The 22029-nt window shown below is 42.9% G+C and overlaps 1 protein-coding gene across 1 annotated transcript; it reads right to left on the bottom strand.

Annotated features, from left to right (window-relative positions):
* Nucleotides 1-202: 202 nt before the first annotated feature.
* On the bottom strand, nt 203-1353 carry LOC144329169 (uncharacterized). Its single transcript, XM_077935887.1, has 2 exons — nt 822-1353; nt 203-777 (listed from the first exon to the last, which is right to left on the bottom strand). The coding sequence occupies exons 1-2, from the start codon at nt 1351-1353 to the stop codon at nt 203-205; spliced, it is 1107 nt and encodes a 368-aa protein (XP_077792013.1).
* Nucleotides 1354-22029: the final 20676 nt, after the last annotated feature.

The raw sequence follows: 22029 nt of genomic DNA, 5'->3' as shown, positions 1-22029 counted from the left end.
CTCTCCCCTGATGTCACCGAGGATCATGCCATGGCCCCCCGCCACACATGTTTCAGACAGGATCCACGACCGCCAGATTCCTTTAGCGGAATACCCAAAATTGAAGGGGTAGGCAATGGCCACACCTTGCCCTTCCAGACACCAATAACACATTCCAATGCCTAACCGCCACCCGAGCCCAAGAGGCTCGCCGCCAATACCCTCACAGCTGCAACCAATCCCTAAGACTATTGATGATGTTGGCCAGCCATATGTCATTTCCCTGATCTGAAAGATGGACACCGTCATGCCGGAACATGGCCTGGTCGCCAATCCGGATATCATCATGAGAAATAACTAGGCCATTCATAAAACGCACTTTGCGTGCTACCACGCGATTTAAGAGTTTCCTGGATTTCTCAATGGCCATAATGTTATGCGCACTGCGCCAAACCCTGCTCTTCAAGAGTGAGGACCAGAACAAGGCTGATCCGGGCAAAAAAGCAGCCAACTCATCCAAGTCCTTTTTCATGCTCCACAACAAGTCCACACTCTTCCTGTTGGCCAGGTCATTCTCCCCCAGCTGAATGATCAGAATGTTAGGGGGCCCAAACGCGGCGACTTTTGCCTTCAGCAGTGGCATGAGTTCTTCCCATCGCATGCCACATCTAGAAAACCAGGAAACTCGCACCCATGGTGGCAGCCCCAGATTAGGAGTGACGCCGCAATTTGCTGACCGGACATGGGCCCAATGCACAATACTATGGCCGCAGATACAAACTTGACTACTGAAGACAGCTAAGGATAAAGAAAAGAGAGCATAGCGTTCGCAGAATACTAACAGATGTAACCCTTGTAGGCATCAGATTTCCAACGGCCCATTTCTTTAATCCTGTCCGCCGGGAGGCCCATGTGCGCAGCCGTCGTAGCCGCGCCAATCCTAAATGAATGCGCCGCGTAGTCCTTGGAAGAGAAACCACAAGCATCTATAGCTTTACGAAGTACACTGGTGAACTGGTGCCTCATCAACCAGGATCCATCCTCGTGAATGAGGAGCGGGCCAGGGCCGAGAGGTCTGAGGTAAAGATATCGTCTGGTGTCTTTTACCGGGCATGGGCCCTGCTGACCGGAAGCCGTGAGTTTGACTAAGGTGCCCTTACCACCCTGATAAGTCTTTGAGTGACGTACCCGCACCGTCACACTTGAGCTGGACAACTGCACGTCCTCCAAGAGGAGGCTGCGTGTTGTCCCACCTGAGGTAGCCTCTGCTACAACCTCGCCAACCCTAAATGCACCGAAGAAGGCGATAACGTATGCTGCAGAGAACAGCCAAGCCTGTGTGTGCAATGGCCGGGATGGCTGGCGCAGCCGCATTTGAGCGGCAAACCACGCCCCCCACTGTGTCTCCCGATTGGATGCCCAACCGGGAGGCGTGGAGCGCCAGCCATGACAATGGGCAGGGGGCAGAACGCCCCCTGCGTGACACGGGAATCGCCTCCCGCACACAGCACCTCCCCTCCGGACTGGTTCATATGCTGCAAAATCCTTAGTGGAGCAGCCCTGTGGATGCATAGAGGAAACGACATATGAAATGGCATTGCATCAGAGGTGGTGATAGCCACTTTCTTAATTTAGGTTTTACCCACCACACAGTGGTGGCTGGTGCCCATTGAAACAGGCAGGGTGGAAGGCAGATAGAGCAACGGGAATTGGAGACAGAGCCAACGTTGGCAGAGCCAACTACCGTATTTTTCGCCCCATAGGGCGCACTGGCCCATAGGGCGCACCTAGTTTTTTTGGGGGGGAAATAAAGGAAAAAAATTATTTCTCCCCCAGGTGCGGGGCTGGGGCGGGGGAAGCCCGAGCTTCCCCCGACCCCAGCCCCCAGAACAGGCTGCTATCTGCAAGCCTAGGGAGCCCGGCGAGAAGTCGCGCCGGTCTCCCCAGGCTTGCGGATATCTGCCCGAAGCTTGCGGAGAGCTGCGCGAAGCTCGAAGGCTGGGGTGCGCTGAGCTCACCGCGCCCCAGGCTTCAGGATGTAGGATGCTGTGCCCCCAGAATGCCTCTTTTTCTGACTTTATAGTCACCAACATTGGCAGGATTCTGGTCAGTTGTAGCCTGACAACAGCTCACACCTTGGGTGGTGGTGTAATGATCTCAGGCAGGCAGGCAAGCCTCAATAAGAATTAATGACTCTCTAGCAGTTTTATGGTACATTTATTTACAGATTACATCCAGCACACAGTTTCCAGCCTGCCGCTCCTGAAAACGAGTTGGTCAGTCTGAGTCTCCATCCCGGTCACAGCAGGAAGGACACCAAAACCCCACCTTTCCCCTCTTGCCCTTCCGTTGCATTCTGACCTTTTCAGCTCTCCAAGAATGGGGGCTAGGAGGGTGGAAATTATCCCCATTCTAAAAGGAAGAACTCTCTGGTGGTTGCCTAGCAACCCTCTCACTGTTGTCTATCTCTCCCCCTTCTTGTAAGCTGTCTGTTCTAGCTAAGTCAGGGAACTCTTTGTGAAGGAGGGTCAAGCCCAATTCCTCCTGCTCTGTCTGCGATCTTTCGTCTCCAGAGCCAGACTCTGTCTCTCTCTATCTTCTGAGTCTGACTCTTCCCCTGTGGTCGATTCAGCCACATCCCTGACAGGTTCAGCCCTCTCTGTTGGTGGATGGAAACTTCTGCCAAATCCTAACCTCCAGCAGAGGCATGGATCAGAGGTTAGAATTGTTCTGTCCAATGGTTTTAAAACAAGATTGGACAAATTCATGCCTATATGAAATCTCCACTGAATACCAGCCACTGAAGAGCAATGGCATGATGGCCTCCTTGTGGATTTGTCTGAGGCACCACTGTTGGATGCTGGACTTGGTAGAACGTTGACCTTATCCAGCAAGACTCTCCTTATGTTCACATGACTGTGATGCCAACATCACAGCTGCCCCTCTCATGCAGAGCACCATCAAGAAGCAGCTCCTGTCACCAGCTCATATGCTTGCACCATTATCTTCATGGCTGCATCCAGGGGACCGATATTTTTAGACCATATGAGCCAGCCCTGTGTGCAGCCCATTTGCATTATGAGAATCTCTTCAGGACTCCGTGAAATGCAAGAGATAGGTAGAAATGAATGCAATGAATGATGCAAATAGTTGTTTATCTCTAAAGATCACATGAGTGGAAAATCCCATTTGCACATATTCTGCAAACAACTGCTGAAGAAATAACTCCTGCCCCATAACATATAATGAGAAGTAACTATTGCATATATTGTAGTTTGCGACTGTTCTCGAGGTGTGCTTAATGCAAACCAAGCTGTGTTCATTTGCTTTGCAAATATTCCTGCTGAGGCTCATATTTTAAAATTTCATTTTATTACAGATATTAACAATGATGCCACGAAGAGTAAACATTCTGCTATTGCATCCTGATTGCCAGGAGAAAGAAAGTAGAACAATTTCATTCCTCCTGAGCCAGTGTATACTGATTGATTCAAATAAAGGGGCCTTTGGGGAAAACAAGAACATTCTCAACTAATTACAGTTTTGCATATTTTGTTAATTTGTGAAATTCAGGATACACCCTACTGGTTTATAGATATTGTTTTGACAAACCAAAGATTATGCTGATGAGGAAACTGTTGCAGAAGACAAAGTAAACATACCTATTAAAAACGTTTGGTGTTACAAATATAAAGATATGTTATCTGGAAATTGTAGAGCTAAACGATTGAAAATTTGCTAATAACCAAGATTCCAGTGTAATAGCATTGCACTTGTCAAGTCCGGATGTTAAAGTATTTCTGTTCTCTAGTAGCTTAAATCCCATCCAAGCCTATATTTCTGTACTTCATCTGTATGTAAAATTTAGTGAGATTTGATATGCAAAGCCCAGTTCCCTTTCTTGCCTCAACTGCTGCCTATTATTGGTATAGAACGAAGTCAATGGAAAGTTAACTAGCTACATAAGGAATCCATGACTCCCCTGAAGATGAAAGTAACAAGCATAGTGTAAATCTATTTCCTGTTCATAATAGCAATCATTCACTTCACTTCCTATAACATATACAAGTATAATTAATAACACAAAGCCCTTAGAAAATCAGGCTCAGAGGAAAAAAATTCAGAACTAATGCAAACGTTCTAATGGTCATTTCAAAGCATTCCTTAGCCAACTAGAGTCGCTATCTGTTGTCATCAAAACATGGCAGTTGTTTATGAAGGGCTCATTCTGTGATCCTAGCTAGTATGCATGAAAATCTAGAATAGTTCCTGGTGAGTCGTAAGATTAAATTTAACTTTATGTTTTAATATGTAAAGCAGTGCTGCTGGCGGGGCTGCTGGGAGTTGTAGTTCAAAACATCTAGAGGACACCAGGTGGGTGAGGGCTGATGTAAAGATGTAACCTCCTTGGCAGCAGAACACATCCTTGAATTTCCACTGAAAGCAACGGGACTTATTTTGTACCTCTTCATGTTAATCCTTCATTCATCCCTCACATTACAGTGCATTCAGTGCATTTTCCTGTTACATTGCTAACAGCAAACAGTCCATGTGTGTGTTTTTAAATAGTGGATTTAGCGTGCTAGGGCTACTGTAATTTACTTTGATCTACTTTCATTTCCAGTATGTGCTGGAAATTCCGCTTGTAAAATATGGACAATCTTTTCGAATCATGATATGGGTCTCTCATTTCCAAGATTATCCGCATGTCACTAGTGAAGGCAGACACACACCCATCCCCATGTTTAAATGTAGATAAATAGCCAACCTAAAAGTTAATGTGATGTTAGCATTTCTGAAGTACAGTGGTACCTCGGGTTACATACGCTTCAGGTTACAGACTCCGCTAACCCAGAAATAGTACCTCGTGTTAAGAACTTTGCTTCAGGGTGAGAACAGAAATCGTGCTCTGGCAGCAGGAGGCCCCATTAGCTAAAGTGGTGCTTCTGGTTAAGAACAGTTTCAGGTTAAGAACGGACCTCCAGAACGAATTAATTACTTAACCCGAGGTACCACTGTATCTTGAAATGATTTCGAACCTTATTGTGCTGGAAAGCAGAGGCAAACTCTTGTCCTCACGCATTTTTTTCCTCTACTGCGAATGCTCGTACTTCTCCATAATCTACCTGACTTCTGTATAATGCACCTAATTAATGATATTGACAACGGTGAATTTTGAAACCAAAATGAATGATTAGCACGCCTTCCCTGGGTTGTCTCTCAGAAAGATAGAACTTCCTCCAGGCCCGAAGGAAAACGATAACTCTTGCCATGTCGCTCTTTTCGGGAATGTAATTCATGATCTGCTTGGAAAGATTAACACACCGCATGGATGAAACAGCTTTTTCTTTTTGTCTTGATTCCTGATCTGAGGCTGTTTTAAGTTAACTATCAATGCAGTTAATAAGTACAGTGGCAGCCGCTGAGCAGAGGACATGAGCAGCCTAGCAGAGGAGGATGCTTTGACAGAAAATGGACAGGTACAGATCATGTTTTGCAAAGCATTCTATATGGAGCCTCTGCCGTGGCATGGACTTGGTGGCCATCAGTCTCTGTAATAGGTTGCATCCAACTAAGTTACCTTCAGAATAGACCCATTTAAATTAATGGACTTAGCTTAGTCATGTCCATTAATTTCACTGAGTCTGCTCCAAGTATGGCTAACATTAGTGCAACCCATCACCTGCAACTTCACATTGTCTGTTCATTACATTGGTAATGCCAGGATTGGCAGAGTAGATATAATTAATCAGCATGAATGAATAAGGTGGTACTTGCTGAATTATATGTTTTAGCCCCTTCTCAGCAATCTCATTACAGTCAGCTTGCGATGGGGCATTAGGGTAATGCTACTGCATTCCTGCTCGGGTCTCCATGTGTTTGTATCTGTGTAGACCAGGGGTCAGCAAGGCTTACCTTGCCTGGGCCGGTTCACTGCCGCTGAGCCCCCTCTGTGGGCTGGATTGTGGGCACGCGTGACTGTGTGCGCCTGTGATTTCCGACGTCGGCATCTGTGCAGACACGTTTTCCGGCACTATGGAAGCAAGTCCCCACGCCGTGCTGTGCTGGTTTAGCACAGCTTGCGGGGACTCGCCAAGCAAGCGGCTCGGTTTGGGGGCGGCCCGGGGGCTGGTAAAATGACCCCGTGGGTCACTTGTGGCCCATGGGCCTTAGGTTGCTGACCCCTGGTGTAGACACTGTGCATGTGAAATGCCTCCCCCTGTGACAGGGACTGGTAGGGCTCCAAAGAATGTGTGGAGGAAGCAGGGGACCAGGGGAGTGACCCAGAAGAGGAGGCCAGTGATTTATGGGGTGTCACACCACCCCCAAGGCAGGAGCCAGGGAGGTAGGTAACAAAAAAAAGGTAAAGGACCCCTGGACAGTTAAGTCCACTCAAAGGCGGCTATGGGGTTGCGGTACTCATCTCGCTTCAGGCCGAGGGAGCCGGCGTTTGTCCACAGACAGCTTTCCAGGTCATGTGGCCAGCATGACTAAACCGCTTCTGGTGCGACGAGACACCGTGATGGAAGCCAGAGTGCACGGAAATGCCGTTTACCTTCCTATTTATTTACTTGCACTAGCATGCTTTCGAACTGCTAGGTTGGCAGGAGTTGGGACAGAGCAACAGGAGTTCACCCTGTCTCACGGATTTGAACCGCCGACCTTCTGATTGGCAAGCCCAAGAGGCTCAGTGGTTTAGACCACAGCGCCACTCGCTCCAGGGCAGGAGGAAGAGTCCGGGCAGTCCAAGGCAGAGGAAGGCGAGCAGAATATGGCAGAATACGGATCAGGTGAGGGACAGGTCAGTAGATTCCATACCTTCCCCCAGACTACTGTCTCCTAGAACCAGGAGGGGCTATGGAAGCTGCTGTGCTTCTCTTGCCATAATGTGTTAATTATCAGACATGTGCCTTCCTTATCTGGGATGGGCCACAACACCCAGCTTTTTATGAGTAAAGATCAGACTTTTGATCTTTGACATGTAGAGGTTACAGCAAACATTCCGAAATCAGGGCAGGATGGGCACAGAATGGGCAAATGTGATCCTGTTCCGCACTTATTGTACCCAGTTGGTATGCTCACATGTAATCATCTCACTGCATCTCTGCTCCTTTGGGACTGGAACAGGGTTATGGCCAAAAGCATATGGGAATGTTCAAGAGAGGACTGGCATCGAACATACATAGTGCTGGCAACACCAACATGCATAGCACTGCTGCTTAATTATGTCTCAGTTACTGCCAACAAACCACAGTAAGCCCTGGTTTGTGGTTGGCTTATGAACGTTGGTTTGTTTCAGCAATGGCCTGGTGCTTTGTGCAAACCTAGCATCCTTCCTTAACCATGGTTTGTTTGGCCACAGTCACCCCAGATCCTTGTTAAGCTACAAAGGCCACAAAGCAGTCACAGCTGCACAGATCCAGCTCAAGACATTTTGCTGCCTTGGGTAATGGGCAAGATGGCGCCCTCCCTTAAGGCACACACAGAAGCCAATTGGGTTGGTGGTTGAATCTTGCTCCAGTACTGGTGAAAGCATTGTCTGTTCCACTGCTTTTGAAGGCAGTGGGCTAGGTTAGTGGGGTATAGAGTAGGTCACATGGCACTTGTAGCTCTGGCCATTCCTCACAACCTCAGCATTTGCCGCCTGTTATGTACTGAGTTGAATAGGATCCAAACTGCAGCAGTCTGATTGGTCCTAGAACAATAGGATCCAAAATGCAGCAGTCTGATTGGTCCTAGAACAATAGGATTCAGAATGCAGCAGTCTGATTGGTCCTAGAACAATGCAGCAGTATGATTGGTTGGCAGGAACCACCCAATCATGCTCCAGATAGAAGTGAATCCACAACCTGATTGGCTTACAGTAGAATTCCGGAATTAGCCAATCATGAGCAGCCCATTGTGTAAATAATGTATATAAAGCAGATACTTTGAGGGGACTTTCATTGATTCCTCCTCACCACTATGAGCTGAATAAAGAGCATGAAATCACTTTGCGACCCTGAGTATATTTCACTGCCTGAGGCAGCTGCCTCCCTCTGCCTCATCATAAGGCTGGTCCTGTAGCTGAAAAATAAGCAAAGCTTTCTCAAAATAAGGTACAAGCTGTGCATAATATGCACATAATGCGGGCCAGTACAATGTCTTTGAAAATGTTAGGAATACGGAAAGCAAGAACTGTGTCTTGCAAAGAGTGGCCTTAGGCAGTTTGGAACTAGCAATGGTCCCTAGGAACCAGCCTGCTCTGTCAGTGTCCCGGGTCTCACAATATTCTCTCTTTCAAAGCTTCAGTCCTGCGAACTGTCAGCGAGAGGATTCTGAGCTCGATGCGCCGTCGCTTCTGTGTTCTTATTAATCTCAGCGCAGTAATGAAAAACGTCCGAGGCTCATTCTCATTCATGGTGGGCAGCTGTACAACAATTTGTTTCACAACCAAAAGTTGACAGAACAAATCCAAAACAACTCTGTGTACATGTTTACATGAGAGGCTATTGGCATCGACAGAGCATTTGAAGGTGTGCTGGAAGTCCCTTATGCTTTTTGTAACATTTTCAAATTCATTGCTGTCTTCAGGATGACAGGAAATTCAGGTCTGCCTCCCTCCTGGGAGATCTTTATTCACAGACAAGTCAAAAACCCTTGACAAAAGGCAACCAAGGGAACTTGTTGACCTTTTAGCTGCCTGTCTAACATCAGTGCAAGTATTGCTCTCTGATAAAATGAGAAATTCAATTTAAGGGGAAATTTAGCAGGCATTTGAGTAGGCTCTCATATTATTTTGCTTCTCTGCCTGTCTTTCAAAACAGAAAATAAATGTAAATAAATAGGACTGTGTGCCATCCATTCTCAGCCCTGGAGAGCAAAACAAGCAGAGCTATACTGAGTGGTAATTCCTTTGCTACAACTTCCCACACCTATTTATCTTCTATTCCATCCCACTCCTGGCTACCATTTTGTTTAAACAAGTTGCACGTTCTTTTCTCACCAACATTACTTCTTTAATTTGTGTTAATGGCTTACAGCGGATTACAAAAACCACAAATTTAACCTGCAGAACATATTGTGGTGAAGGTACGTTTATTGCAGACCTTTTCCTCATGCATACATAGTAAGTTACACACCTTGAATGCATTCTAGCCCATTTGTTTTCAGGCTCTCTAGCTCGAGAGAACCTTTTCCAAATCATCTGTCAAAGAAGTCCTGCATAACTGCAATTAAGAAACCTATGCATTGCAGAAGTTTCTAGAGAATGTTCATGCTGGGTGTTGTTCTCCTCACGAACTAGGAGTCACATTTAGGTCACATACAGGACTGGCCCCTAATATTTTGCTGCCTGAAGCAGAGAGAAATGTCACCATCCCATGCCCAGTCGAGATGCATAATATAGAAGGCCACACACATTCTTTTTAAGCCTGAGAAAGAAAATCCCACAAATGTCTCTCTCCCTGCATGTAATGAAACTACAAATGAATAAATACAAATTTGCTGACCTTTCATGACACCCCATATCAGCTGCCTCACTGTGCCCAGCTGACTACATTCAACACTTCCCTCATTAGGGGTAGGCAAGTTATCAGAGAAACTTGTCCGCCATTACTTTTCATTTCACTGAAGAAACCCATGATCAATTTCCATGAAATCCCAGTCTTCTGAAACCCACATTGGATTGTCACCACCATCATTTCCAGCTGGGTTAGAGATATCAGAGAAGTTCATTCCAGTCCCACTTTTGCTAAGAACCCTCATTTGCCTCATTTTTTTTTTAATTTTTATTGGGTTTTCAAATTTTATACAGACAACACACACATAAAAAGACAAAGACAAAACACGTATAATTTCATACCCTTACTTTCTTATCCCTCTTTCCCTGACTTCCCCCCACCACCCCCTCATACATCCCAATTTCCAAAGTTAGTTCAGCAAGTTTTTGTCCCTTCCTTTAACCTAATCTGTTGTTTTTAAACTTGATTCTTTTTACTAAGTCAAATTTTACTTATCCCATTCTCTTATTAACATCAAATCCTTTTTTCTAAGGTCGACCTAATTTCTCATCCACAAATTTCCCCTTTTTTATATTAAAATATGAGTCAAAATAACCAAACACAAAAGTCATAAATTTTCCAACTTCTGCTCTCCCCCTCCCTCCCTACCCCGGTTTCCGTCCCTTCCCAAATGATTATCCACCCATAGAGTTCCTAGCCCGGATTCCTCACATCCGAGGCCTTTAAATCTCTGTCAGTCTCTCTCTGTCGGTTTTGTTGGTAGTCCTTTTTGTTGGACCTCAGGTCTTGAGGGTAATCTGTCACAGCCACATCTCCTTCTCTTGCGCCCAAGATGGTTGAAAGAACTTGCTGCCAAAGATCTACCATAGATCTCCCGTACTCAAACTCAGAAAAGAAGAGGAAGTCCCAGTCATATTTCTTTGCTCTTTTTCCAAAAAATCCAGAGACTTCCTCCTTTGCTTTTCTCATCCTTCTCATCTTTCCCAAATTTGTAATCCAAAAATCTTCTGCTTCATTTTCTGACAACATAGGCTTCTGCTTGGTATTTTCTGCCAATACTTTCTCCCCTCCTTCTTCCTTTTCCACCATTTCCACAGATGTCGCTTCTGATTCAGCTGCAGATTTTTTCCCAGTCAAGTCCTTTGTTCCATCAGCAGGGTTGTTTGTTTTAGAAATCAAGGTCGTGAGTTCTTTGTTCATAGCCATACTCTGCTCTTGCAAAATTCCCACGAGAAAAAAAGCTCTTTCAATTTCTGCCAGTAATTTTCCCTCTGCAGCCATTGTAATGTCACTAGTTCCCCCTAGGGGGATTCCAGTTACTCAATAGTTCCTTTCCTTTCCAACAGTCCGTTACTTTGTTTTTTATTATTACTTTGTTTCCAACCACTTCTAGTAAAATGTAACACCTTCAGTCCAGAGAGATATTAAGTAATGCAATTCTTAATTTTATCCACCCGTTTGACAGCTCCTTTGACAGCTGTCAAACTCCTTATTCTTTTTCGTAGGACTCACACACAAGACGCTCCCGGGTTCGGGAGGGGGGGGGTTACACAAATTTTTCTAACGCTCCTCTCTTCTCTCCAGCACAAAAAACTTCTTCTGTCAAATTTGTGGAATATCTTTTATCATACACCAAAAACACACTGTTCTCTGAACCTTAGTTCTCCGATCCTTGCTTTAGATCGTTTGTAGATAGGGGGGTGCGGACTTCCCTTTAACACATCCCCCCGGTCGTACCAAATTAAAGGTAGAAATTTTTAAAGTCCGAATTCCTTGTACTCACAGGTATTTGTTTCCAGTCCAAATTTCGGGGAAAAAGTTAACGCTCTCCGGCCATGGCTCGCGGCTTCGCTCCACTGAAGTAGCGGTCTACTCCCAGCACCACGCCACTCTCCGTACCCTCTCCGTAGCCTTTAAAAAGGCTCTTCGTGGGTCAGGGAGGGCGCTTAAGGTGCCCACTGAGTCACCAAGTCCACAGGCATCCGCACCTGTGGTTTCTATGGGTCCCCGTGTCGCCGGCACGGTAAGACCCGTCTTCAGCAGAGCCGATTCCCTCCGGAGCTCGGAGGGAATCCGCCATTAGCCGATCGCGTCAACCCGGAAGTTCCCTCATTTGCCTCATTGAACCAGTTCTTGGAACAAACCATCAATCTGCCATTCAGCCTGCAGAGCTACAAAACTTTTCAAGGGCTGGTTCATTCATTGTATTTACGAAGTATCCTGAGCACCCAATAACTAAGGAAGGCACATGTCTGATAGTAATTCTATTATTATTATTATTATTATTATTATTATTATTATTATTATTATTATTATTATTATTATTTTGTATTTATTTTCCATTTAAATATATATAATCACATCGTTATTATCGACTTTACTTCTTTGGCTCTTTAGAGCCTGTTGACTTCCTTCCCACCCACCTCTTGGCTTTCAAAAGTAACCTTTATATCACAACATTTTATATATTTTCCAGTTCTCCTATAACTCATTACAAAATACCTCAAAATGTAATAAATGTAGAAAAGTAAAAAAAAATCTCATTACAAGTCTTCGGATAACCCTGCTAGTGTTGTTACTTGCTTACAATGGTCTTTCAAATATTGTATAAATTTACTCCAGTCTTTTTGGAATACTCGATCATGCTGGTTTCAGATTTTTCCCATCAGCTTCGCCAGTTCCGCAAAGTCCATCATCTTCATCTGCCACTCTTCTTTCGTTGGTACTTCTTGTTGTTTCCATTTTGGGGCTAAAAGGATTATTGCCACTGTTGTTGCATACATGTACAATCTTTTATCTTTTTTTGGAATCTCTTTGCCTACTATACCCAGTAAAAAGGCTTCTGGGGTTTTTTTAAAAAATAAATATTTTTAAACATTTTCTTTAACTCATTATATGTCATTTCCCGGGAAGCCTTTATCTCTTTACAATGCCCCCTGCCTCAGCTTATGTGCCCTCATCTGATGGGGTACTTCTGGTTCTAAGAGAAAGTGGAGCGGGGATTTGACTGGTCTGTCCCTTGCCAGAGCAGCCTTTTCTTCTGCGTCCAACACATCCTGTGCCCCCACTTCCGCCTCTGGCTGCTCTGACTCATCCTCTTACCTGCCTCATGAGTGGCACCAAACCCCATAAATCGCTGGTCAGTCCCCGGCCTCCATGCCTCAGACACACACTCATCAGAGTCCTGTCAGTCCCTGGCACAAAGTGAACTGAAGGCTTGTTTTCTCTGCTTTCTTTCTTTATTTTTTGTTTTAACAGTATCTCTACCATGCAGGGTATAAACGCTTTTAAAATGGCTCGAGACCACACACTGCGTTCTGTGTGGTTTTATGGACAAATGGCCATTGAATGTACAACAAAATGGCTGCCCCTTACAATATCATAATCTTCACAAAACATGCATCTGTGTGAGGTGATCAATTTACAGTGTAATGGTGCAGTAAATGCCTATAGATGGTGTTCATAAATGCCTATAGGGTGAACACACAATATTGCCAAGTTTAAATCCTAGTGTCTTACGCCAAATGACATCAGTTACTTACAATCTCCTCCTTCGCTCTCCTTGTGAAGGGTTTGGCTTATCTGCTTATGATAGCTTCCCTGGCAAACTTGAAAGAAATCTATCTATTTGGATTAAAAGGGAAAGTTCCTGAGGTAAATGTAAATGATTGCTGCTATCAGTGTTATATTTATTGATTTCTCTGGAACTTATAACGAAGAGAGACAGCTCTCGTCAAAACAGGTGCATCTTATGATATTTCTCTGGCTTTGGAATGATTCATTGGGTGAATGAGCTACCAAAAGGAAAATCAACACAAATAATTCTACATGGAAGAGAAAAATAGCAAATAGGGTGGGGCGCAGAAAGATACACTGGGCTGAAGCCATATCAGCAAGTAAATTCCTTTCACTGCCTTGTACAATGGAAACTTTTGGTGGGGGGGGTGTCCCCACTCGAAAATGTTGATATCATACTGAAACATGAGGGAGAGGGTTAAAATAATGATTTAGCTTTTTCTTCCTAACTGCATTGTAGTATCTTTATTTCAGAAGCCCCAAAGAGATTGGCAATGGGATATATTGCGATTATAAATATTCTCAGTGCCGTGCTCTGTTAGAATATTCTGCCAGCTAGAGCCATCAACCTGGAGCAGATCAGTGGCAATCATTCTATTCTATAAATCCTATACTGTTTGGCAGTGAAATCTATATAAGTGCATCAACTGATAGTGGGGGGAAATTCTGTGCACAAACCACATGGAACTAATGCACTTTGCATTCGTATACAGTTGCCTTAAATTCTGTGAAAGAAAAATCAAAATTATACAGCCAAGATCTAATGTTTGTTATAGGAGTATTAGGCAAATAATAATAATCTTAATTTATGCAGTCATGGTTGTCAATATTTCATTATTGGAAGGAGTACGTTGGTGGAGTATAGTTTATCGTTTCCTTTAGCTGCCATACACACAAAATCAAACTCCCTTCATGTTCTCCATTTTATGCTTTAGGCTACAGCTTTATAATCTATAATCTACTACAGTAGGCAATCATTCTGAAAGGTGAGACATAGCTTAATCCTCCCTGCAGCTCATCCTTTCACTCTTTATACGGTTCAGTAATTTTAGATGTTACAGCTAATGTCCAAAATCTGGTGAATATTGACCATCTTCCCAGCTGAATTTCACAAGGACCTGAGAGCTCAGCAATACACTAGTGAATGTTGACAGTCATCCAAATGGGATTGTCAGCATTCATTGGTGTAAGACACCCCAACCAGGAAATATATGTATTTGGACACCCTTGAAATTCATCTGTTTTTATTGTGAACGCAGGTTTATAGTTTAGTAGTAAGCCACATGTTTTGCATGGGGGAAACTATTTCCCTGCCCCCATATCACCCCAAAATCTCGTGGGCTGCTGCCACTCAGTGTAGACTAGGGCTCAGCAATATATCAATATATCATCCAAAATCGGTTTGAAGTCTATATCGTGATATTGGTTTCATAGTTTTTGACCTGGCAATGTATCGCGAATCATGTTAGGGCTGGGAGATATATTGTCCAAAACTGACTTCAAGTCCATCTCATTATATTGGTTTCATCATTTCTGACCTGGCAATATATTGCAAATCATAAAATGTGTGTGTGTGTGTGCTATGCAAAAATCACAATGTGGGAAAAACCATGAAGCCAGTCAATGCCTCTGCATAATTCCATCCTTATTTTAGACACTGTGATATCTCAGTATATTGTGATGTTTAGCTGGTGATGTTGAAAACCAGCTATTGCCCAGCCCTAGTGTAGACCAGGGGATCTTTTTCCTCCGATTGAGGATCACATTCCAGACCATGTGTTGAGAACAGCATGCTGGCTGCTGAGCAAGCTGGCTCCAGCAGCAGCAGATGCCACCTTTTCTTTCTCTGATTTCCTTTATGTCACCCCCTTTTCATTATGTCTCTTTCTGACACCTCCTTCTCTCTCCCTACCCAGCAGGGACAGATTGTATGGATCTCTGGGAAGAGCAATCGCTTCCAGAACACCTTTGAGATTCTTCATTTGCTCACCCCAATGTCTGCAACACTGGGCTAGATGTACCAATGGCCTGATTAGGTATAAGGCAGCTTCCTGTGTTCTTAAATATGCGCACATTCCACTTGAAATATTTAATTAACTGTGACTTCAATGTACTAAATATGTGGCTTGGAGGAAGATTGCTTTGTTTTAGTGAACTGCAGAGAGCTGTGTCTAGGAATACACACACACACATTGCAAGACACAAACATTCTCTCTCTCTTTTGCTCTTTCTCCTTTACATGAAAACCTCTCTCTTTGAGATGAAATCATTGGAAAGTTCCCTGAGCTGAAGTGAGCATCCTCAGGAGACCATGCAAGAGACCTAGACTTGCAGCGCGCTATTGATCAGAGAGATGAACAAGCTCCAGTAACAAATCCTACGGAAAGCTCACCACTTTTTCTGAAGACCTTTTCAAACCCCACTCTAATCACTGGGTAGAAAGCAGTAAATTAAAGCAGCAGGTTCAAGCTTTGGAAAGCTTTAACAGGCAGGGTGCAGCAGGAAAACACACAGGAGGTTGAGTTATTGTATTTTGTAACCTTCCACGTTTCCCTGCAAGCCATAAATTATGGAGGTGAACGTAAATAAGAATTAAATATCAGAAGTGTCTTTCTTCTTCTGTCCTTTTGATTATACCACTATTTTATTTATGGCTCCCATAAGAAAACCAAACTTCCATTATGTGCTATTTCTTCTGTAAATTGTTAAAAGAATCACAAAAATGAAATACTTCACAGCAGGTTTTTCCTCTATTGCTGTTTTGCCCGCAATACTGCTTCTCCCCCCCCCCCCCTTTTTTTGGAAGCTTGTAATTTTTCCCTTCTGATGATAGAGAGGACAATATCTTATTATAGTTTACCTTGCTGTCAAAAAGCATGCTGCTGTCCTCTTAAAAATCAAAAGTCAAAGCTGCAATCTCTAGGCAGAGGCATTTGACTACGGCTGGAACATGATAAAATGTTCTTGTTCCTCCAGGAACTCAAAGAAACAGTTTCAGAGCCTCAGTACATAGAACATTACCTTTTAAAAGAGGGTTTTTTGGGGGAGTGACACTGACTGCTTTCAGTTGACCAGAGAAACAATAAAGTCTACCATCATGTGTATAATGCTTATACGCCTGAATTTATTCTGATGAAATTGCTATAAGGGTCCATCTGGACTTCAGTCACTTTGGGAAAGGAAACAAGGATGCTGGCTTCCCATTCTGATTTTACAGCGAAGCGGAGAGCCTCAATGGAGGCTGACAAGGAATTTGATCGGCTGCCTGGGGAGGCTGAATAGGCAGCGGCAGTGACGGGAAAGCAGACTGAGCAGGTGGGGGCAATTTTGTTCCCTAGAACCAGGCGTCACCATCACAGATGGAAAAAGACCCACCCTCCCCAACAGAGCATGTGTTTGCAATCTTGATATTCTCACAAGGGGAGAGAATCTCTTGAGTAAACATGGTGGTGCATTGTCTTTAACAACACGGCCGGAGGGTGGGAGAACTTGTTGGGACATGTTCACGACTTCTGTCCAGTTCTGAACCTCATGCTCTGCTCCTGAATCATGACACACACACACCCCGAGTACTGTGTTTGCTGCTGAGCCTGTACTATTACTTGTCTGAATAAAGATCTTTCTTGCTTCCAAGCAAGAACCTCTATCTGTGTGTGTTTGGTGGAAGAGTATACAGTCGTACCTTGGTTGTCGAACGCCTTGCGACTCGAACGTTTTGGCTCCCAAACACCGCAGTGTTCTAGTTTGCGAACATTCTTTGGAACCCGAATGTCCGACGTTGCTTCTGCGGCTTCCAATTGAGTTCAGGAAGCTTCTGCAGCCAATCAGAAGTCGCACCTTGGTTTTTGAACATTTTCAGAAGTCGAACAGACTTCCGGAACAGATTCTGTTTGAGAACCAAGGTACAACTGTAATTGACGGGTACTGCCACACTAAAGGATTGCTTTCTTACAAGTTCAAAAAGAACATTAAGCAGCACTTGCAAATGATTATTTATTTCACTTGTGAATTGCTTCCTATGAAGCATCTCAAAGTGATTTCATAATATAGTACCAAAAAATTAAGCACAATTCTCAACAATCTCTCTTTCCTCTTCTGATATTATCAGATAACTGGGTCTGCCCTTGAAGCATATAGACTGTGCCTTTCTACTTTTTGCAGTTGTTCCGGGCTTCTCTTTCTAATTACCAAATCCCTGCCTCTACCTGATTCCCAACACAGTGACTAGGATTGTTGACCCTCATCCGTCCCAGTTTTTAAGAACCATCAGTGCTAAGCCACATCCTGTAACTTGCAGATAACTTTTACAGACATCAACAACTATCATGCAGTACAAGGGGAGGGGACGGGTATATTTCTGCCCATTAAAAAATGCCAATGAGAAGTCCATTTCTGACATAAACACATTTTCTTTTTTTAAAAAATATTCAGTTTTTATTGATACTCCTTTTATTCGAAAAAAGAAAATCTGCAAAGCCTATCAGCATTTGTTGAAATTTTGTAATAAGCTGTCGTTAGTTGCTTTTCTGCTGGAAATTGATTTGTACTTTCATTATTACAAAATTTCAGTAAATGCTGATAGACTTTGCAGATGAAAATAAAATAAGCATCCATGAAAACTGTGTGCATTTTTTTAACAAAATGTGCTTATGTCAGAAAGGCTCTTTTCATTGGCTTTGTTAATGGGCAGAAATATATCAGTTTTTTTTCCCCATTGTACTGCATGATAGCTGTTGATATGTGTGAAAGTTATCTGCTTTTGTTGTTAAATCTGTAGGTGGAATATGTTGGGGGCAGCGGGTCAGAATGGAAAGGGAAAAGCAAAATTTCTGTTCTCTGGTCAAAAATTTCAAATAATATTATCTCCTGGCATCTAAGTCAAGCGTGGCAAGTCAACATACTTTTTTCCAAGAGTGAACTGTGATCAGAAAGTGAGTGTTAAGTAATGCCCGTGTTTTCATTTTTGCCATCACTTTGAGTTTGGTATTAAATATTACTTGTTCAGATGTCACATATTGATACAGAGTATATATGTCAGCATTTGGACAGGAACTAATTGGATTCATATCTCTGATATGTTTTCAAATTGCTGGGTCACATCTGGGTCTCCTGCTATAAATTCTTCACCACTGGTCTAAGTAAAAGGAATGTGACAGATTTAATACCTGGAATAAGTTATTAACTGCAAGAATGCATAAAACAGCATACTGTTGAAAACGGAGAAGTCTGTGTTGCCTCATTTTTAATTATAGGAAGAATTTCTTTGAGGATATTAGTGCTTGGATCAAGCTATGGTGTATTGAAAGCCAAGTAAAGAATGGTGAATTATATGAACTCACAGCATTTTGTTTTGGGTTATACTTTTACCATTTAAACACAACACTAAGGTGGAAGGTACTCGCACAATGTTCAAAGGAGAATAAAAATCAGGAACAATCTACTTAAATATTCCATTAGGCAAAGGGAAGAAATATCTATTGGAGGTTTAAACATTCCAGAAACATTTGAACTTCACATGAGCTCCAGTGTCCTCAACAGAACGAAATCACGCTTAAATCCCATTTAATTCTGGGTTGGACTGTTTTTTCCTGTGTTCTGTATAGATTTTGCGTTGACTGTATTTATGGCCTTGCTTTCTTTTCTGGTGAAATTTATGGGGGTGCTTCTCATCTATAAAGCACTCAGGTGCCAGAGGTGCAATTTAAGGATGCCCTCCCTACAATTTGAATCACGTACGATTGTTCTTCAGGGGAACCTCAATTACTGGCCAGTTCATTATTTGTATGCACTGAACAACTATTGTTTAAAAATGCTTAAAGCTGAAATCCTAAGTGCACACATATCTGGGAAGAAGTCCATTGAAGTCGGTGGGACTTACTTTTCAGTAGATATACCTAGGATCAAAGCTGGTGTCAAGGTTGGATGGCCAGGCATCTGCTAAGGTCTCAGACTCATTTTGGTATCTTGGTATCTTGTCCAAAAACTGAAAGTGATAAAAAACAAAAGAATTTTAAAAATATTTTAAACAAATTCAGTACAGATGCAGACCAGGAAAGATCTCAACTTAAAAGTCTTGTTGAATGAAAGGGATATGCCATTAGTATTTAACCCCTAGTAAGTTAGCAAACTTACCTAGCAGTTTGAAAGCACGTCAAAGTGCAAGTAAATAAATAGGTACCGCTCCGGCGGGAAGGTAAACGGCGTTTCCGTGTGCTGCTCTGGTTCGCCAGAAGCGGCTTAGTCATGCTGGCCACATGACCTGGAAGCTGTACGCCGGCTCCCTCGGCCAGTAAAGCAAGATGAGCGCCGCAACCCCAGAGTCGGCCACGACTGGACCTAATGGTCAGGGGTCCCTTTACCTTTACCTTTAAGTTAGCAAAAATGTATAAGACGGGTACAAATATTTGTTGGAAATGTGAAGGAAAAGAAGGCACCTTTTATCATATGTGGTGGACATGTAAGGTAATAAAAGCATTCTGGGAAATGATACATAATGAACTGGAAAAAAAGGTTTAAAATAACTTTTACAAAAAAACCCAGAGGCTTTTCTGTTAGGAATTGTAGTTGTTGATATTCCAAGGGAGCAGAGAAGACTTTTTATGTATGCGATGACAGCTGTACAGATGTCGTTAGCCCAGAGATGGAAAGAAGACAAAGTCCCTACCAGAGAAGAATGGCAAATTAAGTTGATGGACTATGCCAAAATGGCAAAATTGACCGGAAAGGTCAAGAACCAGGAAGACCAAAACTTTAATAAGGAATGGGGGAAATTTATAATTTGCCTTGAAGACCGCTGTAAGCAGTTGAAAATGTTAGCAGGATTGCAATAACACTTGTAACGGAACGAGAACTATGGATACAATGGAGTTATAAAAACTTGAATTATTTTAAAAAGTTGCAGTAGAAAAGGTTTAACAACAGAACCCTCAGAGCAGAAGGTGGGAAGTCCAGAGTTTCATGGGAATCTTCTAACTTTGGATGTGTTGTGGTATGATTATAAATTCAAATATGTAAAACCAAATAATTTTTTTAAATAAAATTAAAAGACTTGTTGAAAGAGGAAGGTCTTCAGCCAGCGCTGAACTATATAATGCCATCTATACAAGAAGCTAATTTGGCTGAAGCTCAGAGCAGAGCATATGTTGTTGTTGTTGTTGTTATGTTGTGGTTGTGATCCTATGGCACCATTTCGTAGTTAAGCACTATCTAAATCCAATGTCACTAACCACATTCATAAGCCACGGCACAAGATCAGTTGGTGTGATCATATCAGTTGGCATGAACATATCCATAAAATGCAGGTGATTAAGGCTTCTCAATCCCCCCCTTTTAAAATAATAAAAACAAATCACTTTTGGCCTGAGAGCTTTTAACTTTGGGGATTCTACTTGACTATGGTGAGTAGCTATTTTTATAGCTGATAAACCTGTGGTGCTTTTCAACAGTGATGTTCTCTCTGACACTTAGCAGAAACAACTGTTAAGCCAAAGATAAAAAGGTCAGGACAAGAGTGCAGTAATTATATTTGCAATGAAAACAGTTATTTGCAGTTTTAGACCCAAAGCAGCAACTTAAAAGTTGAGATCTGTTGGCCCACAAAATGCATATTGTTAATAAACAGGTAAATGTTCCTGTTAGAGAAGTTTTAGAGCAGCTTTGAAATGTACCCAAAATGAATGTGTGAGTAAGGTATACACTCCCTTGCTTTGCTTCTTACAAGGGAAGGCAAACAATTTCAAACAAAAATTCTTATTTTTGCCCTACAGTTGAAGAATGCATATTTGGCCCTTGGGGAGATGTCACCTGACTTCCTGCTTCACATGAAACCAAAAGAGGTACATTTAATGGTGAAATCCTCTGTCACCATTAAATGGAAACACACCAAAGTCACCCCAAATAATTAAGACCCAGCTTCCTCCAAACAAAAAAGATTGATGTTAGGCTATAAAAGGGTTGGTTAAACACTTAATGTTGTCTAGACTACCACCTTTGTTTGCGTTTGGGAGGTTGAATTTGAAAGGTTGTGTTTTTCAAAACTGTAGAGAATCAAGTATTACTAGCAAACAAAAAGCAGAGTAGAAAATGTGCACTAAGCTCACTAACTATGAATGGAAAGCCTAAATTTTAATCTTGAAAATAGCATAGCTTTGAGGCAGATTGAATCTGGGTTTCTTTTCATATCCATTTGATGTATTGGAGGTGATTTTCATGATGTCATTCTGAAAGCTAAATAAACTGTGTAGAAAGTTAACAAGCTGTGGTGGCAAGCAGTCTGTGTGGGATTATAGACGAGCTAATTTGATCAATTACTTTTCTTACCAGAAGTCGGTGGATGAGACAGAAGCCAGGGTATCCACTTTGGCAGATGAAGAATCAGCAGAGTCAACACATACCAAGAAGGTAATGAACGGTCTTTCAAACTTCATTTTTCACCCAGGGAGGAGAAGACAAGTCATGCGAGTTATGGTTGCTCAGAACAGCCGGAAAGATAACTATAAATAAATAAATAGACGAGTGCTAATCGTTGAAAAACCAAGAGAAATCATCACGTTTATCCCCATTCTCCTCTCTTCATACTGTGCTGAAATTTCATTATGGTGTCAAACACGCTCAAAATTTTAAAATCCCAAACGACTTCTTCCTTTGTAATTTAAATAGAGAAAATGCCATTTTAATTGCCACCAATGCCTCCTCTACAGCAGCCTCTTGGCCAGGCACCCCCAAACTCGGCCCTCCAGGTGTTTTGGGACTACAATTCCCATCATCCCTGACCACTGGTCCTGTTAGCTAGGGATGATGGGAGTTGTAGTCCCAAAACATCTGGAGGGCCAAGTTTGGGGGTGCCTGCTCTTGGCAAATAAGAGGCATTGCTGGTCTCCCCCACCACACCCTTGTTTCCTATGTAGATCACTAATCCCTTCTTCCCTGGCCAGGGGTGTCACCATTTTATAGTTCGACTCCAGGACCAAAA

This window comes from Podarcis muralis, chromosome 11 (genome assembly GCF_964188315.1).
Source record: "Podarcis muralis chromosome 11, rPodMur119.hap1.1, whole genome shotgun sequence".
Taxonomy (NCBI): Eukaryota; Metazoa; Chordata; class Lepidosauria; order Squamata; family Lacertidae; genus Podarcis; species Podarcis muralis.
The sequence above is the reverse complement of the archived record's forward strand: the minus strand, read 5'-3'. Positions and strand labels throughout refer to the sequence as shown.